Below are 24,617 nucleotides of genomic sequence, written 5' to 3' on the forward strand. Positions count from 1 at the left end.
GTACAGGGAAAAGCAGCGAATATGAGAAATGATAGGGAAATAGTTTACTTCCCGTTGCTGTTAAAAGTGAAGTTTAAACACAGTGATAGATATCTGGAGGATATAATATCCTGGTAATATAACTAAGGGTAAGTTAAGGGAGTTGTAGGCAACTAGTAAAAAACATCAGCTAATCTTGGACAAAGACCAGTTTCCAAAATATTAATAGTCTTACCGAGGTAATACAACCGATGAGAGTGAGGTCCATTCTCATCCTTCTTTTGCACAAACTGGAAGTCGTGGGGAGCCTTGTTTGCAATCATCCCGGAGTACTTCCTGCTACAGTGAATAATGTCACGAAGCCCTTCCCACGAGTGTTTCTCCACGAAGAACTGGGAGGGAACATCCTCCATCTCCACCACCTCTGTACTGTCTGAAAGGCCGTCCACAGCCATCATGCTCACTGTCAAGCAGCTAGATGGAGACACAAGCATCTAAACTCTAAGCCACAACTTAACTTTTATGTTCCTTTAAAAGGACCTGGTCATAAGATCATAACCATCCATCATATTACACAAAAGGACAGGTTATGTGAGCCTATGTTATATGACACCCCACCTTTTCCAGATATCCTCCTTATTGTCACAGAGTTTGACCCTCTTGACTCTATGCATTCACCGGTCCACGTGCCACACCTTGAATCTGTAACCTGCAAATAAACAACAGATATAATCATGAGAATAAAAAAAGAAAAAGAAAAATACACATTCCAGATTTGAAATCTATATCTAATGATTTGCATAAGGATTAAGCAGTATCATTTTTCTGAAACAACTGGTGTACAGACAATACTAACAATTTCACTTATGGCACAACACAAAAAAGTGCAACGTGACAACCCCACAAAAACATTTACCATATGATTTAACCAGGGCTCTGTTAACCTTTCATAATGCATAATGTGTTTTTTAAGAATACCACCAGAGGGCTGTATCTAATAAACATCACATTGTGTAAAATTCTATGCATACCAAGAGCAAGATCAGTTCATTGACACTAAAACAAAAAAATAATGTAAAATATTAAACACCAAACTTCCACAATACTCAATACAACTAGCAACTTTTCATATGTTAAATGTTTGGTCATCTATATATCAATAGCATTAAGGTGGGATAGGAATAAGTACATTATGGGGTAACTCCTACTTTTGCTAACTGGTGATAACAATGTTTTTGTCAATTTTACCTAGCCCTTCAGTGTTGTTGACAAAAAAACAGGCAGCTCTGAATAGAAATACTTTCAGAATAATAACGAAATAGTAAATAAATAAATAAAATCTAAAATTACAATAGGCAGTGATTGAAAGACAATACAAAGAGATCCCTAAAATGAAGGACAATGAAAACAATTTAGATTCGATTGATGGGACAGAATTCATGACTACAAATGAGATCAAAATCAACTTCGTACGAGAGATATTGAAATCGACACTCTTAACATTTTGCTTGAACTGAACGTGGTCAGTTTTTTTTACCCGTATAATAAATGGAAATAATTACTCATCTACTGGTGCCACAAAGGGCCTGTTGGTTCTGTTCTGTTCGTAATGCATTACCAAAAGTGACTTGGTTTAGAAATGGAGAATAAATTAAGTTAAACATAAAAAATTATGTCAGTTAGTGTAAAGACTGCGCTCTCCTACAATGGAGCTTTGTTCTCCAGTTTTAAGCATTCAGTCATATTGGAAGAAAAACACCGGTAAATTTATCGAGTTAACACGTTTAGCGTCACTAACGTCTCGTAGACGACAGCAAAAGAAAATAATTAATCCTAGGTCAGTGACAGTTGGATATTCTCGACTATTTTGCTTAAGTGCTGCTATCCTGTTTTGACAGGACATCTTTCATCTGTCATTTTTCCCTGTAGCTAACAGGCTACACACCGCTAGCTGACGAGCTAAATAATGCTATCTAGCCTGTAGCTAACGGTTTTTGTTTTGTGTAGATAGATCAGTATATATTTGAAACAATGAGAAACAATGGGAAATACTCACCAATGTGGCCACTGTTTCTTTCAATGGGTTATATACCAATTTAGCTAGGTGTTAATAAACAGATTTTGAAGTGGCTAAAGGTTGTATCCATGGCCCAGAGTGGCCACACACAAAATGCAGCTGGCGTTTCGATCGGAAGGGAGGAGGAACGTTTAGTCCGTGGCCGGAGTTTCCGGTCGGTGCACTTTGAGTGGCGCACAACCGCTCTGGTCAAGGCGTCGAAGGCACACTGAGGTACAATGTGTGAAGACTAAATTTTATGACATGCAAATCAAACTCAACACCATAACTTTTATAATGATCCTATTATGGTTTACATTAAATGACAATATATTAGCCAGTCCCAATTTTATTTCATATGGAAAATGCTAAATTACTGTTTTATTTTAAGGCCCTTCGCAGTTGTGAAAGTACTTATTATATTTACGCAAATATCATTAAAAAGGAAAAGTTATGCAAGACATAGTTTATAGTATATACAAATGACTTCGTTTTGGGCAATTATACTACCTTATCCAATATTTTAAAATGTCCTGGGTGTGAAGACCTGAAGTAAGACATATCTAGCATTTATCGCAATTCAGGCAGAAAACCAGAATTCTTATAGCCTGTATTTTTATAAATATCACCAAAATGTTTAAAAGGAAAGGGAGATGTATTGAAGTAGTATAGTTCTCTGGGAGATATTTCAGTCCATCTGGAATTTTGTAACCTTTTGGGGATGTAGAGAATCATATAGTGTTTTGAAAAGTAGGTGTTAGTAACCATACTGACATGTTGTAAGAACTGATAAAAAGGGATCCATACCAGAAAATGGCCAAATAAAAATTTACATAACCTCTAAAATGTTGAATAAACAACAACAATTAGGAAACCAACAAATTTGATGGCCAAATAAAAATTTACATAACCTCAAAAATGTTGAATAAACAACAATTAGGAAACCAACAAATTTTATATTGATATTAAATTGTATTAATTTTGTATTAGCAGTTCAGAGCTGAGTAAAGCTAGCATATTGAGAAACAAACTGGGGCATAAATAACACTTACTGGGTCTACTTTAGTGATTTAGCATTTTTCACCCTTTCTAGAACATTTTGGGCCAAGTTCTGTCCCTTAATTTATACCATTAATTGACACCCACATTTGTCTATATATATATGCATTTCACTACCATTTGTCCAGCGTTTACCACTGATGGTTTATACGTAGGTAATACATTTGAATAATTCCTACCGGATTACATTCTTCAACGCCACCTTGAAAAACAAATATTTTAGCATTTGTATTGTAATGTCAAATACAGCTGGAAAGACAGTAATTGGGAACCCAGATTTTTGTTTATTTATACAAATAATACAGCCAATCTACTTCAGAGGGATGAAACGTGAAGAGTGTGTGGCACCAATACCAGGGCGACCGTGCTTGACTGGCTTGTAGGTGATGGAGAACTCGCCCAAGTAGTGGCCGCACATCTCAGGCTGTGAAGAGGCAACAAACACATTCAATACAAGACAAACTCATGGGTTTGTAAAGTTAAGCAACAGCACTGAAAGGTCATGATTATAAGGGTTTCACAGTTGAGGTCTAATTGGTCAATTCAAAACTGTTATGACATGCACCAATATTATGTAACATTACAGCAGATATTGATTAGGAATTTTCACAGATATTGATTAGGAATGTTCACAAAAACTACATTATTTTCTCTATCCGGCTTTAGTCATTGAATGTTCTCCACACAATGTTAGCACATTCACATCCAAATATAACAGATTTGAACTGAAGACGTAAATATTTAATAGTTTTTTGATATAGCACGTAGCTTATTATCCTTCTTTGTATGCTAAAAGACAAATGATCTGTTTGATGGTTCACAGAAAAATGGTCTATGACTTTAACAATAAAAGATCCATCAAGTGCAAACTGAGCAGACACCATTTACCACATTACAGAATGGGTCTAACACAGGTAAACTGCCAGAACCAAATTAATGTAAACTTAATGATGTCCAAAGGTTTCCTGTGTTAGTATCAGAGATGAGGTTTTTACTGACAGTAACGGACATATTAATAAGACCATATATCATTACTAGCACACACCACAATGTTGCCTCACCTTAATTTCAACCTGGTTGAATGTTTTGCCGTTGTACACACCAACCATGGACCCAACCATCTCAGGCAGAATGACCATGTCTCTCAGGTGGGTCTTGACCACCTCTGGTTTCTCCATGGGAGGAGCCTCCTTCTTTGCCTTACGCAGACGCTTCAGAAGGGACTGCTGCTTGCGACGCAGACCACGGTTAAGCCTCCTCCTCTGGCGTGCACAGTAGAGCTGCATAAGCTGCTCACTGAAATGAAGAGAGAAGACAGTAAGGTCAATAATGGGGAAAAAAAACACCAGGAAGTTTCACATATGCACATTACAACTGCCACTATCCTGTCATGTACAGGGTGATTTGAAAGAACAGGAATACTTCAAAAGTATACACATATCACATGCATGACTATACTGGTTATATTCAATGAGTCAATCAATTTAAATGGCACTGAGGTAAACCAACGACATTACTATTAAACACTGTTGCAAGACCATCTGGGCTTGACACTTGTTTGTATGCGTTGTTTATGCTGTAGTACATTGCGAATTTGCATTCAGCATTTCCAACAATTTGCACTGTGTGTAACTGCTCCCATAACAGCACCAACACGGTTGACACTTACTAGGACATGTCCAGAAGCTGGTCCAGGTCCACACCTCTGAAGGTGAACTTCCTGAAGGTACGCTTCTTCTTGATGTCGGCGTCTGCCTTTAAGAAAAAACATGTTCCCGGATGAATATGCTACCAAACGTTAGCACAGAAAGCTAGCTCAGACGGTAGACTGTCCTTTTGTATTCAATGTATATGCGAAGAACGTCTTATCCACCAAACAACAAAACAAACAAAACTGAAGGTATCATTTATTCCCTATAGCCAAACAATAAATTGTTTGAATTGTTGCGCCAGCACAGCCGCAATCGGCTATAGCTAATGGTGCTAACACGTAACCAAAAATTGATTAATTGGACATTTTAAACTCCAATTTCTAGATTAATTAATAACGGACATAAATTGTTAACGGTTGACATGATCAGATTTGATAAACATTTGCTGTAGAGCTCAGATGTCTATAGATAGTACTTCGTTTGGCCCCAGAATGAGTTCAGTACCTACCATCTTGCCCGAAGTTCCGGTAGAGAAAGAACGGCTTCAACTCTCGTTTGCTCTGGTATCGCGCGATTTGAAGTAAACATCCGGTACTGTTTTCCGATTGTAAACCGATGCGGTTTATAAAACGTTAGATGGCGCTGTTGTACCACAGTAAAACAGACTCAAACCTAAGTTTCTGAGCAGTTTCGTGTTTCTACCAACGTGTCCTATTTTCATTAAGTACAGTTTAAATATGTGAAAGAGGAAAACAGATTTAGTAACAAAAAACAACAAAACGTCATAGATACGGAAAGACCTAACTGTACTGTATGTTCCAAATTTATATCATGATTTTGTTTGTTTTTCCCCTTTTTGCTTTTCTTTTTTTAAACAGCCTTGTGAGGTTAGGGGAAATACTAATATTTTAACAAACACAATAGCCTGTTCTAGCCTGAATGCTCTAGTGTTTGAATCTTCAATGTCAGCAATTGTTCACATTTTTTTACAGCATCAACAATGATAAGGTCCACTTTATCTAGCAAGTAATAACCTTTTAGGAAAGCCAACACAAGTTTAATGATTAAAACTAAATTTCACTTTGTGTGAGGTTTTACTGAGTGAGTCTGGATGAAGCATAAAATGATTCATAAAATTGAAAACCATTGAAACCAAACGCTCAGGGGGAAATGTAACACAACGGTAGCTTTATTGGGTTCATAAGCTACCTTTAAGGATTCTTAAAGGTAGCTTATTAAAAATAAGCTGGTTAAAAATTAACCACAAACAACAAAATATTTTCCTAAGGCAACTGGAGTTAAGAAAAACTTAAATCTGAAACAATGAGAAACAATCTGAAAGTCAAATATTCTACTCAAAAATAGTTAGCCAGCCAAAGGTAAACAATAAAATAAACAAGAATTCTCAGTATCTTTATGAGTTTATGTAAAAAAGCAAAGCTAAATGTCAATAACTTCACACTTGCCATCAAATAAATTGTAAGACCTGACATACTGTAACTTTCTTTTCTCCAAGTAAGCTGTACATTCACTGAAACATCACTAATGTCACTATTTTCTAAACCACATAGTTTTACAGTTATTGTCACATGAAGTTTAACTGTTCTACAGACACTACAGACAGCCTGTAAGTGTATATTTATGAGAATGTAGGAATAATTCATGATGCTGTTTTTTCATTAATGCCTTTTTACATCACTTACCACCATAGACAGATAATCTTTTCCCCCCTCAACAAACCCACAGGACACCAGCTAATGAATACACATCTTTATTACACAGTATTCACAATAACAATATTTCATTTAAAAAACATTTTTCTCCATTGGCATCATCATTCCAGAGGAAAAAACATGGTCCAAAATAAAATGTTATTCAGAGTAAAAGGTACAAAAGAGCCCCGATGGGGGGGAAAAAAACACAAATAAGCATAAATAACAAATCAAATATAATCATGATTGGTTCACAAAGCAACCAACACTTAGGAATGATTCACTTAAAACATTCTAGCTTGGAATGTTTCAGAACTTCACTTGTGTAATATTTCATTTGTACTCGAGATGCACTGTGTGTGTGAGATCCAAAGAAAACAAGCTCGACTCCAGTTCGACGTCTTATGGAAACAGGAGAAAATATTTCCTCCCCTTATGAAAAAAAAAGAATGAAATTGGGATAATCTGAGATGAGATTAAAAAAAAAGACATTTTATTCTCTCATGTCTTTTTGGACCACTAGGAATTGACTCTAATGTTAACGACCAATACTGAAAGAATGAAGAGGATACTGAAGTGACAAATACTAAAAGTGAAGAGCATATTCGTTCACAGAGATGACGCAGCAATGATGGATAAACATGGTATGGTATTTTAATTGTTTCCCTTTACCCTTGCTTCCCCTTAAACAAATCTAATTAAAAGTATGTAATTATAAAAAAGGGGCAATGGGGATAACAAGGAGGTGAGGGCGGGTGCAGGGCTATGGCACATTAGAAAATCCCTGGAATAAATTTATCAAGCCAATAAGATTGACTTTGTTGGTCACGTTAAAGAGAACAAAAATCACAAGGATACAGTTCATCATGATATGTGTGACACTGGTCTAACACAACTAGAGCAAAGAGTAAAAACAATTTCATACAAAACTAAAAAAAAAGGATGAATGACTTGGTGCAACATCCTGCCAATGTATACAAAAGGATAACCTGTCCATCTTGAGGTCTTTTTGCCGATTATGCCTTTTCTACAATCTCATTCCCTTCCTTAGCACTCACTCCTCCTTCCTAGTAATCCGTCCCGTCATCCTGGTACACCTGCTCCTCCTCCTGGTAACCCTGGTAACCCTCATCCTGATAATCTGGGATGTAGTCACGGACGCCCCCTGACCCATTTTCGTCACCTGCCACCTCTCCAGGTTTAGGGCAATACTTGGAGTCAAAGATCTGCCGCCCCAGGCCAAAGTTCTGGCCGCTCTGGCTGGCTCCCTGGTTGTAGCCCATCTGTAGGGACATGGTGGTGTTGTCGCACTTGTCTGTACCCAGCTTCTGGTCATAGATTGCACGCCTCGTGCCTGGAGCGGTCATCCCAGCCTGTTGCAGAAAATAAATGAGAGGGACAATAAAGAAACTGAGAGATTTTCTTTCTTTCACTCCATCACTGTATGACATCTTTTCTTTGGTTGTTGATAGAAAGAGTCTAAAAAAAGCAAGGATTTAACTGAGCCCAGTGTAAAGCCAGTGTTGATAATCCAGAAGGTTGCAGCTCCCAGCAAGGCTGAACATGACATGGGTTTACAGCAGTGAGGGAACAGGTAACAACTGATTCCCGGGTGCTTCCTGTCACAGAAGCCCAATAAAAGTACATGAGTTATGAGATGTTGGAAATGGGTCCCAGTACCTGGCTCGCCCCCTTGTTGGTGCCCATCTGCAGGCTGATGGTTGTGTTGTCCATTGGAGCCTGGATATGAGCTTTAGGGTCATACAGATGCCTCCTGGTTCCGTATGCATTCATTCCAGCCTGACTGGCACACTTGTTAGTTCCCATCTGAAGTGGCAACAACAAACACAATGAGTCATGTATGCACAAGGTGATTTCTCTCCTCCCCCCTCCCCCCAACGCATTTTGAAAATAAAATAAAAGTCTCATTTGGTTTGAGAAAAAAAAAACCCTAAAAAAATAACAAAAAAATCTACTAAAATGTAAATCTAACTAAAATGGGTGCATTTGTATTCCAGTAATTAAACACTAATTAAAGTGTTATGGGAGGTGTAGTTGGCCCTTACATATACAACACTGGCTGCAGTGGCTCTTTAAGACCTCTGTCTGACACACTGTAACTTCCTCTTCTCTAAATGAGCTGTACATTCACTGAAACTCCATTAATATCACCATTTATTAAACCGCTCTGGCTAATAATCCACCTGGCCATCCATTGACCTCTGTGAGCTATATCAATCCCGTCCAGTTGTTTTTCAATGCAAATATGTGGTTGTTCTAGTCTAGTAGTTAGCTTCTCAATGTCTCCATCTCTACTCAGTGACCATTCAATTTTAAACAATGCAAATGAACAGAACAAACAGTCTTCATCCGCTGTTTCACAACTGCACTGTGACAAATGAAGTGCAGCCAAAAAAAAAGTCTCACTACCAAACACCGCACAGAGTGCAATGTGTTGAGCCATTGACCACATAGAAGATTGCTCCACTGTGACAGCCCTCATCACATTTATATTCAACATACTTTAGGTGACAGAAACAAATCACACAGGCTTTAAGAGGCCACTGGAACAATGGACAGCACTCAGAAACAAGTATGTGATGTGTGTGTGTGTGACTGACATGACATCATGACAAGCTCTGGTTTTGCAATAGTTTCGCCGCATGTTGTAACAAATAGAAATTGTGTGAGTGCCACACCTGTCAGGCTGAGTCAAGACATCACACCTACTGGAATGTGTTTTCACAGATTTGTACCACCGTTCTGCATCATCAGAAAGTTAACTGTTTGTTCTTCTGCGAGCATATACTAATAATGTATGATGTATTATCAAATCTTATAAAACCGGACTCCAAAACGAGTCCAAAATGATTAGCACCTGTAGGCCAATAATGCACTGTCCCGCCTTCATCTTCTCCTCATCAAACATCCTCTCCTGTTTGTCTGCGTACTTTACTCCAATGTCCACCCTTGTGTTGCAGCCCTTGGTTTTGGCCTGTAGACAGAACAATTACATATCAGATAGTTTCTACAACACAGATAAGACAATACGACTCTTGTGTCCAAAGTCCAGTTTCAAATCTCACCATACTAGCAAGTGCCAGCAGCGTTGTCTGCACCTGGGTCATGTTTGAACTCTCAAACAGGTCGTTGGCTTCGAAGATGTCATGAGGCTTCAGGCCATAAGCTTGGATGGCTGCAATGAAGTTGGCCAGGTTCTCTAGCTGAAACAGAGTCATTTAAATATTAATGAGCAACATAAAGACATTAAGGTTAGGATCTATGCAGAGACCAAGTGAGTAACTCACTAAGTAAGACTTGTATGTGTGTTGAGTTGATACTAAGTAAGACTTGTATGTGTGTTGAGCTGATTTGTGCCATACAACTTTAGCCATTTAAGTACGTTTAAGGTATGTTCAGTTTAGGAGTTAAAATATATTGAACATTTTTAAGTAGGTAGACCATTTAAGCCTGTCATTTGCAAAGCAGCTCCCATGCCAAAAAATGTTTACACCTCAGTTTTAGGGGATGTTGCCTGACATACAATTAGGACAAGTGACACTCCTCATTTGCAACCTGTACGATTCACTCACTCGTCTGTTTACTAATCCTAAACAAGAGAGTCTGTTTACAGCTTAACTGGATCAGAAACCGGTTTTGAGATGCTGAGAATCGTCATAACATTAACACTGCTATTGCAGAGGGAAACAGGAGCTAATAGGCCTCAAACGATATGTAGGTAGAAATCCATAGTGTCGCCACAGAGGTAGCACCAAAGGGCAATCATGAAGTCACAACACCTTTGTGCAGGTAAAACAAATGTGTCACCTGATGCCAGTTCCTTGACGGATTGTTGATCTTTTTCACCGATCCTGGTTGAAGTTTGTTAATAAGTCTGAGATGGAGAAACAGATGAGGACAATAGACAATTAGCAGCAACAAACCTCACATATGAAAAAAAAAAAAACATAAAAGTTTTCTTGTCACAGTGTGAAAGACGATCAGTGATGTCTGCTTACTCGCAAAGAATGACTCCGTCCTTCAGACCTTTCTGAAAGTCAGAGTCGATGCTGCAGTCAGTGATGTCCTTGATCCAGATCCTCAGCTCCTCTTCTTTCAGAGGGTCGTACTTCTGTGCGATCTGGTTCAACATAGAGTTAATACGTCAAAAATAATCCAGCAAAATGTAGTGGTCTATTTGTTATTCATCATGTCAAGGTCTTTGTTTTTCCTTCACTGCCACACTGGCCTCCCTCTTGTTTGGAATAATTATACATGGTAGAACTTGTTGGCCCTGGCTCCTTAAGTGTGTGTTATGGCTGCATGGAACCATGTTTCATGGTCAACCCCTGTTTTTCTACGACAACTTGTTGTATGCCATGTCTACAGAGATGTTGTTTGTCTCAATCAGTTCTCATAAATAAGGTGATACTGACATTATACACAAACAGTACACACACACACACATATACATACATACACTCTCAAGGATATCCTGTTTGTAGTGCATAGTTCTGCACAGGAAGGCTGTTGCTAAAGTCACAGGGGTGGGTCAGTTTAACAGGCTGTAACACCACACAAAGATTCAATGTGTCACTGTGTGGGTATTACTTTGATTTAGAAGTTAGGGTTTTGCTTGCCTGACATAAGTGTAAGAAACTCTGAAAGAGTGCTTTTAGGAGGATCTGTATAGAACAGTTCAGGCTTTTGTGGTAAATAACTGAAATGTGGAAGTGAGTGAAAAAAGAAAGAAGAACAAGTATAGAAGGTGTCAAATGATCTGTATGTCATCGACCACCAAACAGTTTTCCTTGCTGAGGCGCAAAAGCCTAACCTACTTGGGCCAACAGCTGCTTATGCTCTTAAGGAATCTCCATCTTCTGATTACATTTCCTTTCTTTGGGGTTGTACTGAACAGTCGCTGTTTTAATTGACCACAAAAACTCCTAGAGACAAGGGGAGTGCAAGGAATTTCTTCCATAGAACTGGGATAAAAGAGCAGAATAAAAGAAGCTGCAAAAGAGCAGAGTGTTTGTGTGTGTGTGTATGAGTGTGTGTGCGTGTACCAAATGAACCCAGAATGTCAGGACTGTCTACCGCATATTTAAGTTCAGGATCCAAAGCTCGTGTGGTTACAGCCCGTCAATTTTCCACATCTTTATGTGGTTTTAAAGAGGAGGGGGAGATGGGCGAGGATAGGGGGGTACTTTAAATCCTTGAATACCAGACATTTCACAGAGGCAGATACGTCACACAGGGCAGGAAATACCACTCAAGTCAGCATCTCTGCAGCCCATCCACCCGCACCTCCTCCTCACTCCCCAAGGTAGAAAAAACACAGGAAAACTATATGTGTTCTTCACACTAGGTTGTTTTTCAGACTGAATTTTTTTGTGTGGAGGGTGCGACCCCCTGCTCCCATACAAGGGCATGGCAGAAGAATGCAGAGAGGAAAAAACTCAAGGTGAAAGAATTTTAAGTGAAAAGGAAGACCATATCCTAAAGTTTGCTCAAAGGTCGACTGTTGATGTCACTTAAGCCTCACCTAATGTTTTGTCATTAACATAGTTTTTGCTTAATCTCCCTAACAAAGCAAAGAATGAAATGTTATGAGCTAAGATAAAATCGAATCAACTATGTCACCTTAACCACATTTTTTCCCCCAATGCTCACTGTGAGACTCCCCACCCCCACCTTTTTGTCTGTGGTCTACCTCACAACAAAATGAATGGCTTTTGGACATTTCCTGTTATTGAACCTTGAAGCCCAAGGAAAAGAGAAGTAAAGTTTGGTGGTGTATTAGCTTAGCAGAGGTTTGGGAAACTACCAGGGCTTTCTGAAGCATATAAAATAAGAAAGCAGGATAAACCGAAATGAAAAAGCTGACTCAATGTGAAAGAGTTCTAACAGGCCGGCCATGTCAGCTGCACCATATTTTCTTCATGACAAAAGAATATTGCATGTATTTTGATTTGTCTACATCCAAAGTTGATTTATTTTCTTGACTTATGACCTAAGGAAGAATATATAGAATTTTGGGGCAGATAATCCTCGAATATATTGACAAGCAACAGGTTTGGCATACCCCCCCACTTCCTCTAGAATTGAATGATTTATTTTCATTCATTCCTTATCTACCACTCACTTCTTTTAAGGGTCACAAGGTCACTGGAGCCAACCACAGCTGTGAATGGGTGAGGACCTAAACAGTTCTCCAGCAAATTGCAGTATATGGACTTTATATTGTGGCGCTTTGGCCCAGAGGCAATGTCTCTGTCATTGGTCTGGAACCCCAGAGTTCACCTCCTGGGCAAGTTCGAATCCCGGTTAGGGCGGTTGGTACCTTCCAGTGGACTCACCACCTGCAGGAAGGTTCAGGGGGGTTGGTACTGCTGCCCCCGCGCCCCGGTAACGGATATGCGGATGAAAATGGATGGATGGATGGACGTTATATTCAATAAATATATATGAAATGTTTAAAACAAAAACTATTAAATGGTATAAACATAATTTATTCAATAGCCATTTGAGCATTTCTATTGATTTGTGACTAATCATTGTAGGAAATGCTTTATAGAGAACTTGTTTTTATGAAACTAGGAGTATTTTAAAGGGAAATGATCAGCTATTGTGCAGTGGTCAGAACAATACCATACTATGTGATCAGTGCTGCTATCTCTAACATCTTCTTTGGTATTTTAAGTGGATGCTGATGGGCAGGGATTTGTGCAGACACACATAAATAAATCAAATAGCTTTTCTCTCCAAAATGATTGTGATACAATATCTATCTGGATGCTGGTTTCAGGTTTACCTTGCCTAACTGTAAACAAGAATAAATCATTCTATCCATGAAACATAATAAGAACAGAGTAAAGTTTGACCCTCAGAGTAGCAGACACAGAGATAGAAATCAGTTGTCTTTGACAACAAAGGAGGAAAAGGTAATGTCAATAGGGGGATAAATGGCATCCCATCAGTGGCGTTAAGGAAGAACTATATTAACCGCTAATGCGGGTCACTGTCAAATAACCTCCAACTGCATAGAAAAGACTGGAAACTGGAATAAGTGTGGTTATTGTAATGCCACAACGACACAGTTCTTTGCCAGGATGGACAACGCCCATATACTGGTTTTTAAACTTAGGGTGAACTGAATCCGAGTTCTCACGATTGCAAAAACCCCGAAGACGGATATAAAGTTTTCAAACTAGACACACTTTTTAACCTTATCTTTTTAGGTGTCACTCAGACTACCTTTTAAACCAGTTTTCAAACTAGACACACTTTTTAACACACTTGCACAAAATGGAGGCGGACAGGTAACTTGGAAACGGGCATGGATGAAGGGCGCAAAAAAGTTTATTAAAACTTTTACAATAATATTCAAAAGTTATAAATGCAAACTCACCTTGTTTTTAACTTCTGCGGATAACCCGTAGGAAGGGCCTCTGTTGAAGGAAGCCATTGTCAGAAATGCAGATTTATTCTGGTTCAGAGGTTTACGAGGAGACAAGTTGGGCTGTGGATAAAAAAATTGCCGAGGATTAAGAGCGACTTTCTCTTCCAATGAGACTTCTGTGGGAACGTAACACTTCCTTCTCTTTAACAGCCACCAATTAGAACGATGCAACGGTTTTCCTGAAAGAGGCGACTATGCGTCGTCAAGATGGTTCACTGCAGCTAAACGCAGATGGGGATAGCCTTTTATAGGAAAGTGCGTGGCAGAAAAGAGAGAGAAAAAAATCTGATGAATATTCAAAGATAGACGTCAACGAACATTTAATGAGCAATACTTTCAGTTTCAGTTGTTAGAGAGAGGTTTATAATAACTTGAACTTGAAGGAGCCCCCAAAACACTACATTATAGACAGCATTTAGGATTATCTCATGACCAGTCTCAAACATTTCACGAGTTCACTGCAGCATAACGGTATTTCTCAAGTGTAGATTTGTAATAATTATAACAATTTTGAGACAGTGTTGAGGTTTCCACTCAGACTGACACATGGGTTTATTTACCAAGGTTGACCACAACTATAATCCAAAATATGGAATAAGCAAGACAAAGTGTCTAAACACATTAATACTGTGTACTTGAAAGTTATTAACTATGAAACAAAGGGCATATTTTCCTTGTGGAGCTTCATTGTTACATTTGTATTAAGATGTACTTCTGCATTTATAAACATTACTTATTGTATAATTACACAAATTACATTTTAAATCCAGTAATATTAACCAAAAGAAATGTATTTAACAAAGCCATTTCAGCAAAGGCGGAAGTACTTAGACATTATTTATCTCTCTTCTTTTGAACTCTTTGTTCGTTCTACTCGTTAATCGATCCCGGGCTCCACCTTTTCCCTGCTCTTCCTTAGGTTGCGATTGATATCAAAAAGTCCTTATATGGAAGGAAACGTCCCAAATTCCTGGCGGTGGGAGTGACCAACGGGTCCCACCCTGAATACCAGGCCAGCAGTGGACGAGACAGTTGGTCGTTTTTTCTGCTTTGAGTCACAGACGGCTCTAAAAAAGTTTAGCGGAACTGAAGTAAGCAGAGTGAGCTACTGGGGTGACGTAATGGGGCTGCTGTGTAGTTTGAGATAACAGATACCACCTTTCTCCCCTTTGCCAAAACTCTTTCAAAGGCATGTCTGGGAGTATACAAATCAGACTGAATCACAATCAACTCAACCAACAAAGAGTTTGGGCTCAACTTTGAACTTTTGACGGAATTAAAAACATCAAGATGTCCACATTTGCTGTGAGGTATCCACATTCAATGCAAGGCAGTCTGTATAATATTGTATTTATAATGAATTATAATTTTTTATTGATAATCATACATATAATTATCATACAGTATTTAAGTGTTTTATTGTTAGGCCTCACACCAAGACATTGTTGGGCTCCTTTATTCAAACAGACCTTTCAAAAATAGGCGTTAAGAGTGGAAATATCCTTTTTCCTGCAGTGTCAGCTCTGACCGGCTACAGCTCCAACCCCGACTAAAGGTAACTTGCCTTGTCATATTGTTTATATGAACATCTTGAGATAACAAACCATATAATTTATGTGTTTTTAAATATAAAGGAAGGTTTTAACATGTGCATTTACACAAACAACAGGAAATCGTGCTCACAGACACCTCCCCAGTTATGTTTCCTGAAAGACTACAATCTTATTATAAACAATAGGCATTTGTTTATAGAGATATGCTCAGCTGGAAGACAACTGAACTAACACAAACACACAGTAGGTTGTTTCAGGGTTGGACATCTGCTCTGACCTTGTTCATAAATCTAGTCCAAAGTGAAATGATGTGTGGTATAATTTAATATGTTTGAGGTCAGGGCGTTCAGTTAGCCAATAACAGCTAAATATAAGCTAATAGATAGTAGTTCAACATTTACAATAACTGTCCTGGAATTACTTATAACTGCCACTAGAACAGCTCACTACGGCCAAATAATGTGATCGTATTCAAGAGGTGAATTTCCTGCCAAGGTGTGAACATTTTGCACACGTTTCCCAGACATAGATGGTAATTGAATATCATACGTGAGGAGTGATGTCATCGGTCCAGGTGTTTCTTTTCACCTCTCAGACATGTGTGTCAGCTCATACAAACAGCTGTGTACCTCAGTGTTCGTGTGGCTGTCGGTGACATCATAAATGTGGAAAGACAGATGATTTAAGGTCTGGCGTACAAACACGCAAGAGACAAGTTACTCACCGAGATACAGTAAAATGATTCAAGGTACTTGAATCATGGTGATGACGTCAAAACCCCACCTACCATACCTATTTACGCAATAAACATATTACATAAAACTATTAGTTTAGCTTATTGACTTTAACAATGTGTACATGACCGAAATCGAATTATTCTGACTGTGTGAATGATCATTTGTAAGGCTACAATAATAACAGGTCCGAGCCAGTTGTTACAAAAGGTATTAATTTGCTGAGGCCACACCATTCTTACTGTACGTCACAAACTACCGATGTAGACAAGTGGAGAGTGCGCGCCCCCATGTGGAACAACTCGGTAAGTGCAACAATCCAGTTGCGCTCTTATTGTAAAGGGAGAGTTTTCTGGACTTTGTTGTCAATAAAATACAAAAGTTATGTAATTTCTATCGGCCAAGAGAATTACTGGGTAGAATTTATATACAAGAATGCTGCCCTAGGCCTGCACTTTTTCCCTAAGTGACAGAGATTCTGTTTAAGAAAATATTTAGCATCAGATTGAAAAAGAATTCATCCACTGGGTATTGCAGGTTGAATAATGAAAGCGGCCATTTAAAACTTTAGAAAAAGCAACTTGAGGACTTTAACAAGTGCATTTTAATACTAAAAAAAACAAATAGTAAAATTAATTCTTCTTAGAGAATAAATCTTACTATTTGTTCTTACAGATTACTGGATAATCTTAGATTACTGCAGCAACACTGCAGCCTTTCAGGTGTCAGACTTAAACGTTCAATTTTTTGTTTTATCATCACAATAAATAATGGCATGAATACATAAATAAAGCAGCCCCGGAGCAGGGGAGGAGACACTGCATACTGTTAAAATACCATCAAATTATACCTCAATTATTAAAAGTATCCAGAACTCATTTAGGAACTTCTCATTTCATCAAAGCAGTTCAACAATGTCTACACACTATTTTGTCATAAAAAGAGGCAGCAGTCTGTGGACTGAGCGTTAGATTTAGATCATTTTATTTGTCAAACAACTGAGAGATGTTAAACACTTAACAAATAAAGATGCCTCAGACAAACCGCAGAAAACAGATTCTTATCAACCAGTTGTAGCACTTTTCCTTTATTGCCAGCTGTGTTGTGTTGCAGTCGTCTGCAGCTTCACCCTTGCTAGACCAACGTGTACAAAAGAAATTGGAACAGAAACGGTGCATATAACAGCGTCATGGGATTTGAATTATCGCACATAAACCCAGCTCTACAGACAGGCGTGTTTACTGCAAATCCAGATTAACCATTTTTACCAAGGCACATTGGTAGGGATGAGTGACTTAAAAGAATGAACAGAGAGGCAGCACAAAAGCCAATTTGAACCCAAATAAAGTGTACAAAAATGGTAGTGAGGTGTATAAAGAGAAAGTAGGTGTGGTCACATGGATAATGACAAAGTTATCTGATGAGCACAGCCGTGTCTCTCCATCACTTAAACGCACAGAAGCCAAATTACTGCTACCTGGAAAGCACTCTTCAGATTTTCTCAACTCTAAGAAGTTTGAATATTTATGGCCACATTAACTCACTTGTGGGTGCAATCAGAATGAACACTTCAACAAAGCCAGGGATGAAAGGACCAAACAAATTTATGTACAAATGCATGAAAGGTCACCACGCCACACAAGGCTTCTTCATATGAAAACATTGTAAGGTAATTTCAGGAGAATAACAGTTTAATGGAATGGAAACTTGGGGAGTTTCAAGATTCAAATATTTCCATTTTTCTCAGGTGTTGATCAACACCATATTTATTATTCCGTATGGGAAAGAAGTTGAGGCAATGTTTACTGGTATAAAGTTCATAATTTGAAAAGCACCACAAGTTTTAATAGATTGAACCATACAGTTCCTTTAGAACAAATGTCTTTAGAGTTGGAACTACACAGACATCAAAGTGGGATCACACCGAACGTGGAGCAAAGCGTTTTTCCGATGGAAATGCTAAGTTATTGCAATGGCAAGGTTGTCTCCCAAACTGAAAGAGATTTTTGTCAGGCGTTAGAACTGATGCAGAAGACATTAGGCATTAGACGCAAATGACAAGTGACTGATATTAAAATGTTTTGACTCGCCGATGTGGGGTCGTCATGTCAATGATGGACACCGGCATTGCGGCCAACCTTTGAGACATTGTAGTCATTTGGTTTCTGTTTGGCTTCCCCAACATCTAATACTGTAATTTATAGGGATCTATACCCTCTCTTGTAAAGCTTATGGCTGCAGTATCACTACTGGCGAGCAGGGGCACAAAGAAAAAGGAGGTATTAAGAGTAGCTGCCCTGTTAATTGGGCTCACCAGCAAAAACATTTGCATCTCCAGCACAATAATTCTTAATGATTAAAGCCAGCACTAGCATTAAACTAGCATTAGATTCCTGTCTGCTAAGAAAACGAGAGTAAACAGAAGAGCAAAAGTACTGCTCTGTGGGCGTCGTGTGATCCTTTTAGTCTTGTTCGGTGTGAAAGCACCATAAGAGCTGTGGATGAGACAGGATGTAGGATGGAATATGGAATGTTGTGAACCAAATGTGTCGACCGAACCTAGGGAGAACTACGCAAAATGTGTGTCGGCCCTCTATTGGCGAGGGTGAGGCAAACAGCATCCTAATGCAAAAAAAAAATCTATAGGCTTTTAAACACCTATTTTGATGAACTGGTCAAAAATAAATAGATGTATACATGAAATTCATAATTTACTCTTTTTCATCTCACATAAAGCTTCTTGTAACTGCCAAATATGCTCCAGTATTTTATACTGTGTACATGTTCAGCTCTACCTGTGCTCGATTAACTTTATCCACACCTTTTCTGGGAACCAACATGGCAGTCTGAACAGGAGAGCTAAACCCAAGCCTTCCCTCAAAGTCACATTGTAATGTCTCAATAAAATGAGAATGTAAAAGCAGAGGGCAGTGTTATACTAACGAGCCCAAATGGAGGGTTCAATTCAAAAGCTTAAAAACCAGCGTCATTTACGACATTCCTTGACTGGAATATTGCTGCCCTCTCTTTGGGTTTGTGTGTTACTTTCAGCCCTCTGCAACCTGGGCCTCATCCTTTCCGTTTGAAAAATAAAAACAGAAACAGCCCTTGGTTTTAGGAACTCAAATATAATTTTAATCCTTAACTCTTTTATACCAAAATCTCAACAAATTTTCACAGAAAGATGAAGAGGCGTGGAGGGGAAGGGAGTTTAGCAGACCTGACTTTTGCCAAACTCACAATGGACAAACAAAATCACAAAGTCTAGCCTCCACACAGAGACAGAGAGAGGAATGGGAAAAGTCCCAACTGTCCCAAACCCCTCAGTCTAGGCAAACGTATGGCAGGATGTTCAATTTACTTTCATCCCCATGAGGGTCCAATGATATGCACTCCGTCCAATCATACCAGATGCCCTTGGTATCATAACAACCATTCACCCCTGGCCAGTGTTTTGTGTGTATTCTCTCCAGGTCGTCTGCCGTCACCTCCCGTGTCACACCTGGTAAATCACTTACTGGGATGTCTGTCTGCAAAGCATGGGTTTTTCTCAGCTGCTTAGTTTCCTGTTCTTCTCTTTTCAAATACTCAGACATGAAAAAGTGTGCACTTGGGGTCTGTACCCCAGAAGAGGTTAGAACATTGCTCTGAAGGTTCAAATAGGACTGAATGATTTCATTTCTGGACAGCTCCTTCCAGTTTGTCTGTTGGAAAGGGTTAGGACCAGAACCAGAACCAGGTCCAGGTCCAGGTCCAGGACCTGGGCCTGGGGCAGCTGGTGGTGGTACAGTGCTTTCAGTTTTCTGCCTAGGCTCATAAGGGTTAGGGGCTTCTTCTGTTTGTGAAGGTTCTTTATGTACCAGAGATTTAATTTGACCTGTGACAGGGTCAAATGTTAGTCTGCGTTCTTTTAACCGAACTGGCTTTGTCACATCCTCTAGTTTCTGTCCATCTAAGTTGACAAAATAGTCTCTCGACCTGTATTTCCTCTTTTTATGTTCCGAGTTGAGGGCCAGTGACCCATCTGTGTCATCAGACACGGCCGCAGCGGCCTCAGGTGTCTGTCTGTGTAGTTCTGAGTTCTGTTGGGAGAGAGATGTTGAAGGGGAAACTGACAGGGATTCCAGTGTTGCAGATACATCTTGGGATGAGCAGTGAGAGGAGACATCTAATGAACCGACCCAGTGCATCGAGGACCTGTGAGATGAAAAGGGCAGCTTGTCAGTGCAAGACGCGTGAGCGGGAGAGGAAATGGGCTGGGACGACAAAGGAGAGTTTCTGGAGGAAGGGCTCGGGACTGGTGTTCCCCTTGGTGCATACACATTGGAGCGCTTGGTCAGTGTGTCTTGCTTCATACTCCTTGGACTGGTTGTGAGGCCACGTGGACTTCTGGCCTGATAATACCCTCCACCACCCCCAGCTCCTCCTCCCCCTTCATCTAGTCTGGCCTGTTGCTGCATAACAGCAACCTTGATCAAAGATGAAGTGCTAGGTAGTTTGGCCACACCAGGGGAGCTGGGGCGAGGCTTGACAGCATTTACTGGAATTCTGTTGATTTTATCATTTTCAAGGTGCTCTATTCGAGATCTGTCAGGAGATGGGACTACCTCCTGGTCAGGTGGGACGTCTGGACTACCAGCAATCCCATTGGTGGGGGGTGGTGACTTATCGTATGAAGACAACTTGGAGATTTTTTCTGGTAAGTGCACACCGCTGTCTCTGTTCTCTGCCCGGCGCTTGCGACTGCTTGATTTTTCAGCTTTTGGGGAGTACGTGTTGTGTACATCGTTTCTGATTTTGACTTCAGAGACCCCCTTTCCCAACACAGACTGTTCAGGGGAAGATGCCTCTGTCCTGCATGGATGCGAACTACCATTTGTAGACCCAGGAGCACTTGCGACCACAGCCGACCCAGGTTCAATCAGCTTTTGCCAATTTCTTAGAAGTTTTTTAGCACGTTTGGCCAGATCTTCATCCTTGGTCTTCTTCCGTACATCATTGATCAATTTTCCTAATCGGGTTTCCTGCAAAATCAAACACAAAGAAGAAATAGATTTTGTAGCACTATTTTTGTATGTTATCTTTAGGAACAGGTGTTTTTAATGTTAAAAGAATTACACTAGTGGTAGCTTGAATTTGTTATGTTAAATACAGCAAATCCCATTTTCCCTGATGTTTCATCGTGGGTTTTAGAGCTACCAAAAAGTACCAGAGATCATGTATAACTTACAAGTTGTTCCAAGAGCACTACCTTAGACAGACCAGTGCGTGATAATTTGGCCTGGACAAGAGCCAAGGTCCAGCATTCACACAGTCCCAAATGTGAGTCAAATTCTGCAGTATTTAGTAGAAATAGGCTTAAGGCTAATGTGGACGTAGTAATTGTAGAAGTAATACAGAATACCTACATTTTAGCACCAATGCTTTTACTTGGAACTGGTAGCAACATATATTGGGGTTTAAACCCACAATGTGATAATTCAAATAGCACTGGCCAGAAGTCCTTAATACATGACTAATTGTCTTACCTCAAGTGCTTCTTTGGTGATGGGATATTTTTCAAGACAGGAAATTACCTCCAACACAACAACCATATTGCATATCTGCAGGAAAGAGACATTGAAACAGCTTGCATTACTCTCCTAAAGCCACAAACATGGAAAATGATTAATACAACACTACCATATAATGCAACATTAGGACCAGAACCAGAGCCATTCACATGATTACCCATGTATACAACATTTTGAATAAAACTTTTAAATAATCTCAATGCAAGTCGTTTCAAAACAGAACATTTGTTCCAGCCAGATCACTGCACAGGAGAGACTCACAAACATACAGACCACTCCAACTGCCATTCACATGATTACCCATGTATACAACATTTTGAATAAAACTTTTAAATAATCTCAATGCAAGTCGTTTCAAAACAGAACATTTGTTCCAGCCAGATCACTGCACAGGAGAGCACGTCAAATCTGTTTTACATGTCACACATGGATTTAATTTTTCCACTGGAAGCTTCCAATAATGTATCCTATTATTTCTACTTTTGCATTATGTTGTTATGCTGTCAATGTTAGTAGTTCTAACCTGCACGGTGGCATGGAGACAGTGAGACACACAGAAAGGTAAAGCTACTCTATTGAAGCACTTTCACTGACGTAACAAAATGTCAGAAGTAGACCTCCACAGAATCCAGTCTTTAGGACAAATAATTAACATTAAATTATTTAGCAACTTAACAAGCTCAATTTCTTCTAGGTTGCTCAGGGAATATTGCAAAATTTCACATTAAGTGCCTGGTAGAAAAGTTAGTCATTCTGCTGACATGGCTCTAGCTGGGTGTCTGTTTTCTGAAAAGCTTTAACATTTTCCTTGGAAAATTTTAAGATATATATCCGCAAATACTTGCGTGTTTCTTTTAGCAGTACCTTTAATTGTATTATACTATTGCTGTTTTCGTGTTCTCAGTCAATGTTGATTGTATTTTTAGGTTTAAAATAGTCCATGTTCCTACCCTTGCCCTCTCTCTTGTGCTTTATCACAACACACAAATTGCATCACGAGCATAACAGTCAAAGTACTACTAAATACTGAAGTGCCTCTTTTAAATTTCTATTTGCTACCCCTAACTGAACAGTTTCGGTCCGGGCCTGTTACAAGGGACACTGTTACCCTAAAAAGTAAATGTGGCAACGTGTCATGTCCAAAAAATGCTTGCTCCAATCCTTTAAACTATATGGTCACACGTGTGCAACACTAGACCTGGGAAACCCCATCTTTAATCGAAGGAGAGTCACTTATCCTGTGGCCAAAGTCAATCAGCGTTTGAGTGTCGGCACTTCTCCGTGCTAGCATAGTTAGCTACCGCTAAGTTAAGAAGGAAGGAGCAGACTATTTCCTACAACGTAACTGCAACTGTTCAAGATAATGCTATAGAAGCTACACATGGATATTATATTCGTGAAACAAAACTATGTTTAAATTCGAAATAATGTTGACCTACGTTTAATTAATTACTTCTTAAACAGTCTAAAATCGGTTTAAGATATGCTAATGCAGCTACCATGCTAACGCAGCTAATGAGCTGTCATTCTGACCAAGTGAGTCTCTATGCGCTTCGATTAAAAAGTCAAAAGTCAATCATTTCATTGTAGTGTGAGTACAAAATAGGCATAAAATAATAGTAACAACTAAACAGAGTACCATGTGTGGGTGTTTATATGTACAGGTAAACAGGCTAAGTGTAGCTAATTTAGCCTGCTAGCGCCACTCACATTGCTCTGACTGTCGATGGCCTGCAGCAGCCGGTCCTTCATCTGCTGCGGGGTTGCTGAGACCGTTGTCATTGCCCGTCTGGTGCGATTCGGAAGATGGAGGGAGGAATCCTCCAAAATCAAGAGCTCAAACGCCGCTGCGCTGACACGCCAGCCGCTCGTACAGCATATTTTGGTGTCGTCTGGAAGGTAAACGGCGTGGTTTGTTCTCTCACATGGAAGTGGTGGAAGTGTTGTGCGCTGTGTGTTGGCCGCTAGCTGCTGCCTGCTCAGCGCCTCAGCGACTCACTACCAGCTGCTGGATGTGTGCACGGCCTCCTGTTGCATGCTGGGATACGCCGTCTGCGCCTCTGACGACTGCACGTAGTCAAGTAAACACCACTGGCGTGCGCTTATGTACAGAGCTATCCACCTGGAATGCACTTACCCAACATGCGACAATTGTGACTCCCAAAGTGTGTAGGCTGATTGTGTTTGCAGGAGCTGCAGCCACTGACTGGACTAGAGAACGTCGTCTATAACTGAATAATGATCTGATTTATTACCAGGTGTACATCAGTTCAAATGTAGGTAAACTGTCAAGAGAAATAGGTCGATTGATCGAAATTAAATATTGTGGGGGTTGTTTTGTTATGTTATAATTCCCTCTTTCCTCTCTGTCTGCTCTTTTAGGCTTTTTCACATTGTGCCAGTTCACACATAGAAGACTCAGTCAGTCCGATGCTTCTTCAAAGGATCAAAGATCTTGCTTCTTCTGGTAAAAAAAAAATCATATTTGTGTTCACTCTTCCTTTATAGATGACAACAGTGGTGCCTACACTCTAAGCATTGATGTCATACATGACTTGTTTACCCTCATAAATATTGTACTCGACAAAATACAATTAAAAAAAACAAACTAAACAAAAATGTCAGTTTAGACTTGTAAAAAACAATAGTTTAAGTTTGTTGATCAACATGTGAGAAATCAGAAAAAGGATATCAGAAGCTAAATAAATGGACACTGAAAAGTTGCTAACTGTCTGGATTATCTTTTTTTAACATTTTGTTTGTGCATAAAATCTTGATCCGTTTTGCCATGATCCGTATTTCTCTGCAAAGAGTCTGTTCTTCTTTTTCTTACCCAA

General features: G+C 39.5%; 4 protein-coding genes and 1 long non-coding RNA gene across 5 annotated transcripts in view; 1 reads left to right on the forward strand and 4 right to left on the reverse strand.

Annotated features, from left to right (window-relative positions):
- The window catches only part of LOC103395878 (dipeptidyl peptidase 9), a 10,834-nt gene extending 7,624 nt beyond the window's left edge, over window positions 1-3,210 (reverse strand). The window contains exons 1-4 of the mRNA XM_008333708.3: window positions 2,947-3,210; window positions 2,036-2,873; window positions 598-688; window positions 184-453 (exon numbers count right to left, since the gene is read on the reverse strand). Of these exons, the coding sequence (XP_008331930.1) occupies window positions 184-453; window positions 598-653 (326 nt within the window). The 5' untranslated portion in view covers window positions 654-688; window positions 2,036-2,873; window positions 2,947-3,210. The remainder of the gene's footprint in view (window positions 1-183; window positions 454-597; window positions 689-2,035; window positions 2,874-2,946) is intronic.
- A 148-nt stretch (window positions 3,211-3,358) lies between these two features.
- rps15 (ribosomal protein S15) lies at window positions 3,359-5,355 on the reverse strand. Its single transcript, XM_008333707.3, has 4 exons — window positions 5,255-5,355; window positions 4,764-4,849; window positions 4,156-4,390; window positions 3,359-3,518 (listed from the first exon to the last, which is right to left on the reverse strand). The coding sequence occupies exons 1-4, from the start codon at window positions 5,255-5,257 to the stop codon at window positions 3,405-3,407; spliced, it is 438 nt and encodes a 145-aa protein (XP_008331929.2). The 5' UTR covers window positions 5,258-5,355; the 3' UTR covers window positions 3,359-3,404.
- A 1,146-nt stretch (window positions 5,356-6,501) lies between these two features.
- Window positions 6,502-14,078, reverse strand: cnn2 (calponin 2). The gene is made up of 7 exons (XM_008333706.3): window positions 13,870-14,078; window positions 10,478-10,599; window positions 10,287-10,353; window positions 9,545-9,682; window positions 9,337-9,453; window positions 8,139-8,285; window positions 6,502-7,831 (listed from the first exon to the last, which is right to left on the reverse strand). The coding sequence occupies exons 1-7, from the start codon at window positions 13,924-13,926 to the stop codon at window positions 7,526-7,528; spliced, it is 954 nt and encodes a 317-aa protein (XP_008331928.1). The 5' UTR covers window positions 13,927-14,078; the 3' UTR covers window positions 6,502-7,525.
- A 180-nt stretch (window positions 14,079-14,258) lies between these two features.
- Window positions 14,259-17,511, forward strand: LOC112488684 (uncharacterized). Its single transcript, XR_003053026.1, has 2 exons — window positions 14,259-15,230; window positions 15,436-17,511. It is a non-coding gene; the product is annotated as an uncharacterized LOC112488684 (long non-coding RNA).
- Window positions 17,175-24,163, reverse strand: crsp7 (cofactor required for Sp1 transcriptional activation, subunit 7). Its single transcript, XM_008333705.3, has 3 exons — window positions 23,491-24,163; window positions 21,736-21,810; window positions 17,175-21,231 (listed from the first exon to the last, which is right to left on the reverse strand). The coding sequence occupies exons 1-3, from the start codon at window positions 23,560-23,562 to the stop codon at window positions 19,531-19,533; spliced, it is 1,848 nt and encodes a 615-aa protein (XP_008331927.1). The 5' UTR covers window positions 23,563-24,163; the 3' UTR covers window positions 17,175-19,530.
- Between the last annotated feature and the right edge of the window lie 454 nt (window positions 24,164-24,617).

Source organism: Cynoglossus semilaevis, chromosome 20 (assembly GCF_000523025.1).
Source record: "Cynoglossus semilaevis isolate Cse_v1.0 chromosome 20, Cse_v1.0, whole genome shotgun sequence".
NCBI lineage: Eukaryota > Metazoa > Chordata > Actinopteri > Pleuronectiformes > Cynoglossidae > Cynoglossus > Cynoglossus semilaevis.